The 3,610-nt window shown below is 36.1% G+C and overlaps 1 protein-coding gene across 1 annotated transcript; it reads right to left on the bottom strand.

Annotated features, from left to right (window-relative positions):
* Window positions 1–1,116: 1,116 nt before the first annotated feature.
* On the bottom strand, window positions 1,117–3,291 carry LOC126611632 (triacylglycerol lipase 2-like). Its single transcript, XM_050279992.1, has 9 exons — window positions 3,136–3,291; window positions 2,915–3,028; window positions 2,666–2,806; window positions 2,466–2,576; window positions 2,202–2,345; window positions 2,055–2,092; window positions 1,824–1,894; window positions 1,584–1,679; window positions 1,117–1,436 (listed from the first exon to the last, which is right to left on the bottom strand). The coding sequence occupies exons 1-9, from the start codon at window positions 3,289–3,291 to the stop codon at window positions 1,117–1,119; spliced, it is 1,191 nt and encodes a 396-aa protein (XP_050135949.1).
* Between the last annotated feature and the right edge of the window lie 319 nt (window positions 3,292–3,610).

The raw sequence follows: 3,610 nt of genomic DNA, 5'->3' as shown, positions 1-3,610 counted from the left end.
AGCTTACAACTACTGTTTGGAAATTTCTTAAGATCTTTGCAATCTCCAATATCCAAAGAAGAAAGTTTTTGGTGAGACCAAACTGATGGAGGCAACTCCTTTATACCACTGCCACGTAAACTTCAGAATTCAATATTGCTTGGCATCTTCGGAAAATACTTGATACTAGTGCACCCTCCAAGTTTAAGAAAAGTAAGCTTGTAAAGATATTGAAAAAAATGAAGAAACTTCAACCAAACTTTTACAGTAAAAAAGATTTATATGCCCAAGTTTTTTAGTTCGAGAAAGATTTGGAACTTCAGTTAGGTTTTTTGGAGGAACGCATATTGAACACTTTTAATTTCATACGATTCTGTAAAAAATTGAAAAGAAACAACCAGAATCAATACCTTAGCATGATTAATTTTCTACATGATTGCATATTATAAAAGCAGTAAAAAAAACTGCTGATAGAAAATATAAGGTATATAGTGAGATTGTGGGATGTGAGGGTATTATAGGAAAGTAAATGGGGTGTATTAAGATAGGTTTTAATTAAAAAAGTAAATGTGAGATGTATTAAGTATGTTGGGTGTATTCAACAATATGTGGGGTTTCAATAGGATTTGCTGATTCATCTTCATGAGCATAAACTTATGGTAACAGAACTAGATTCCCTCCGGATCCAAATGAACTAAGTCCAAGAATCAAATGATTCAGGCCATTGAAATTTGATCAAACGGCTACAATTATTATAACTTTTAGAGGGCTCTCTGTTTGGAGCCATTAGATCAAATTTCAATGGTCCGGATCATTTGATGAGTGAGTTCAATTCCTTTGGGTCTGGAGGGGATCCAGTTCCTTTGGTAACAAAAAATGGGTGTTTATTATGAATGCAAAATGGATTGTGGATGTGACAAAAGGACTTATTTGTACTTTACTCCTGATAAAAATCAGGTTAACTTACACCACAAGAACTCTCACATGTAGGAGATGCGTACTACAATAGCTTGTAAAGTTTGAATTTGTACCCAGCTCATATAGATTTAGTATTATTCCTGCTGCGGTTCCGGATAGTTTAGTAAACAATTAACTTCAGTGGTTCCATGAAGTTAAGGATTATTAGTAAACATAACATTAATGGAGCTTGAAGAAGGCCAGTATGGGATTATACACAAGTTGATTGGCATTCACACTCATAATAAAATCCAGATGAGCATAATCCTCTCTGTACTCTACCACAAGCTTGTCCTTGTCATGATCTTTGAGGTTGTCAAGCAGAAGCCCCACGTCATTAACATCAGAAATCGCATCTCTCCCCCCGTAGCTGAGGAAAAGAGGAACATCTTTCGGAATGTTCGCCATGTTGTACACAGGAGGAGTAGGCTGCTTGTAGTGTTCCATGTTCGCGTCTTCTAGACCATAATCGTACATTTCTAGGGTTCCCATCCTGACCACTATCCAAAATCCATAAACAGATATGACCAAACACTAAAATTGTAATTAATTTGTTAATTAGATAGGAATTCTGGGTACTTAAATACAAATATTACTACTTATATAACTCGCCATTACTGATAAAGCTGGAAATGAATGGGACTCACTCTGAGACAGATGTATCATGTTCTTTGTCGCCGTGGACTGGGGAAAATTCTTAAACAAAGTAGCTTTGCTTGCAGAACTGAGGCAGCAATTTGGGCCTATATATGGGTTGCAAAAAAAAAAATTCATGTTAAAAGTGTGAATGAGGAACCCTAACATTGTTACTACTGAGATTGTGAATCCCACTTGTCGTGAAATTAAAGCCCTGCATAAAAGTGTGAACGTTTTTTTGGCCTCTCAACCTGTAATAGTTGCCAAAAAGTCGGAGCAGTCAACGCCTGGTGTTTTGCAGATAAACTTCACAAGTTGTTGTGTCTCACTGTTGAGATTTTGAGAAGAACAAACTGCTATAGATGTCATTTTTCACAAATGTGTCATATGTTAAACAAAATATCTAATCAAGTTTATGCTATTGTCTGCATGCATGTGTCTTTAATACTACTGAAGCAAAACTGCTTAAGTTGCTATCTCATCCATTTGGAAATTCAGGCAAACCCAACAATTTGAGTTTCTGTAAAATAAAACAAGACAACATTTTAGTCAGTTAATTCTATTTTTGCAGGAGTGAATTCTAAACCCATATTTTTTAAAGCAAAAGAGTAGGCGCTGATTTGTGTTACTTCTGCTAAAAATATGTTCATAAGAATCCTTAGAAACAGCGATGACATCTGACCCATGTAAGCAACCGGGCTAAGCAAAGCAGCTGATCTTAGCAAGTTTAACAGATTTTCTTGAGAGAAGGCAGCAAGGGCAGTCAAAGTTCCCTAGGAAATTTATACGGTTAAAATATGTTAGTCACAACTAAGTGGACAAAGAGGTGTATCTGTAGGGTCTAAGTAAGTATTATCCAACTTGAAATATGACCAAATTAGGTGAATATTTACCAAGGAGTGACCAACATAGTGTAATTTCTGTCCTGTTTGATTGTTCACATACTCGAATAAAGCAGGAAGATCATAAGCAGCCAATTCATCCCATGACCAGTCCCAGTAAGCCTACACATTACAGAAGATAAAAGATACGTTGCAGTTAAGATTATGATCCGTACATGATATGATGTGATCAATTATGAGGCAACACGAACAGGATTATTAGGAGTAAGTAATGTATGTCCGCGACTAGAATTTGTCCCGCGAGTGTTGGCAAGCCAAACATCGAAACCATTGTCTGCCAAGATAAATGCCAAAGCTTGATCTTGCGGATTGAGTAGCCATGCTGACGCATCCTGCAGTTTCCACAGACAATTGTTATTTAATCAGTTCATCTATGTCTTGCACATGTGTATACATGTCTACAAGCATGATAAAAATATGTTGCTTAATTAGGTAAGAACCATTAAAAGCCCATGTTGTAACAAAACAGGCAGCTCCTTGTTTGGCGTCTTATTACCAGACCGTCCCTTCGGAATTCTGTGCAAGCCGAGGATGTAGCCGTCTCTGGCTGTTACCTGGAACTCATCAAAATTTCCAAAACAAAACACAAAAACTTTGATTTCTGTTGTGTCAACGTAATCTTAAAAAGATAGAAATAAGGCATGCACTTTCTTATGCTTACTTTATGTTCTTGGCAAGTATAGCCTTGTGTCTCCACCATTGATTTGCAAATGCCACCATCAGCGTCGTCAATCAATTGCAGCTTAGTTCTTGTTGCTGCAACTACTGAAACCCAAAGTAAAGCCACAACAAGTATAGTGGTTGAAGGATTTTCCATTTGAAGCTAAGGTGTCTCTGAGTGCAATAATTTTTACACCTTTTGTTATTTATAGTAGACAAATGCATATACGAACAAACAATCAATCGTAACGAGCAGTATCTTTAACACCGTTACACGGTGTTATCAATCTACTCATATTATAGCATGTATATATATAACATATCAATAATGTTGTTCACCTGTATTATTATAATATTTGGAATGATAACATATATAATGAATCAGCTAGAAAATGCCAAACAAAAAATGATCTATGTCAAGTCAAGAAATGACCATCATTTCAATAGGCACAAAATTTCTGGCAACTAAAAATAGT

Source organism: Malus sylvestris, chromosome 17 (genome assembly GCF_916048215.2).
Source record: "Malus sylvestris chromosome 17, drMalSylv7.2, whole genome shotgun sequence".
NCBI classification, from domain to species: Eukaryota; Viridiplantae; Streptophyta; class Magnoliopsida; order Rosales; family Rosaceae; genus Malus; species Malus sylvestris.
The sequence above is the reverse complement of the archived record's forward strand: the minus strand, read 5'-3'. Positions and strand labels throughout refer to the sequence as shown.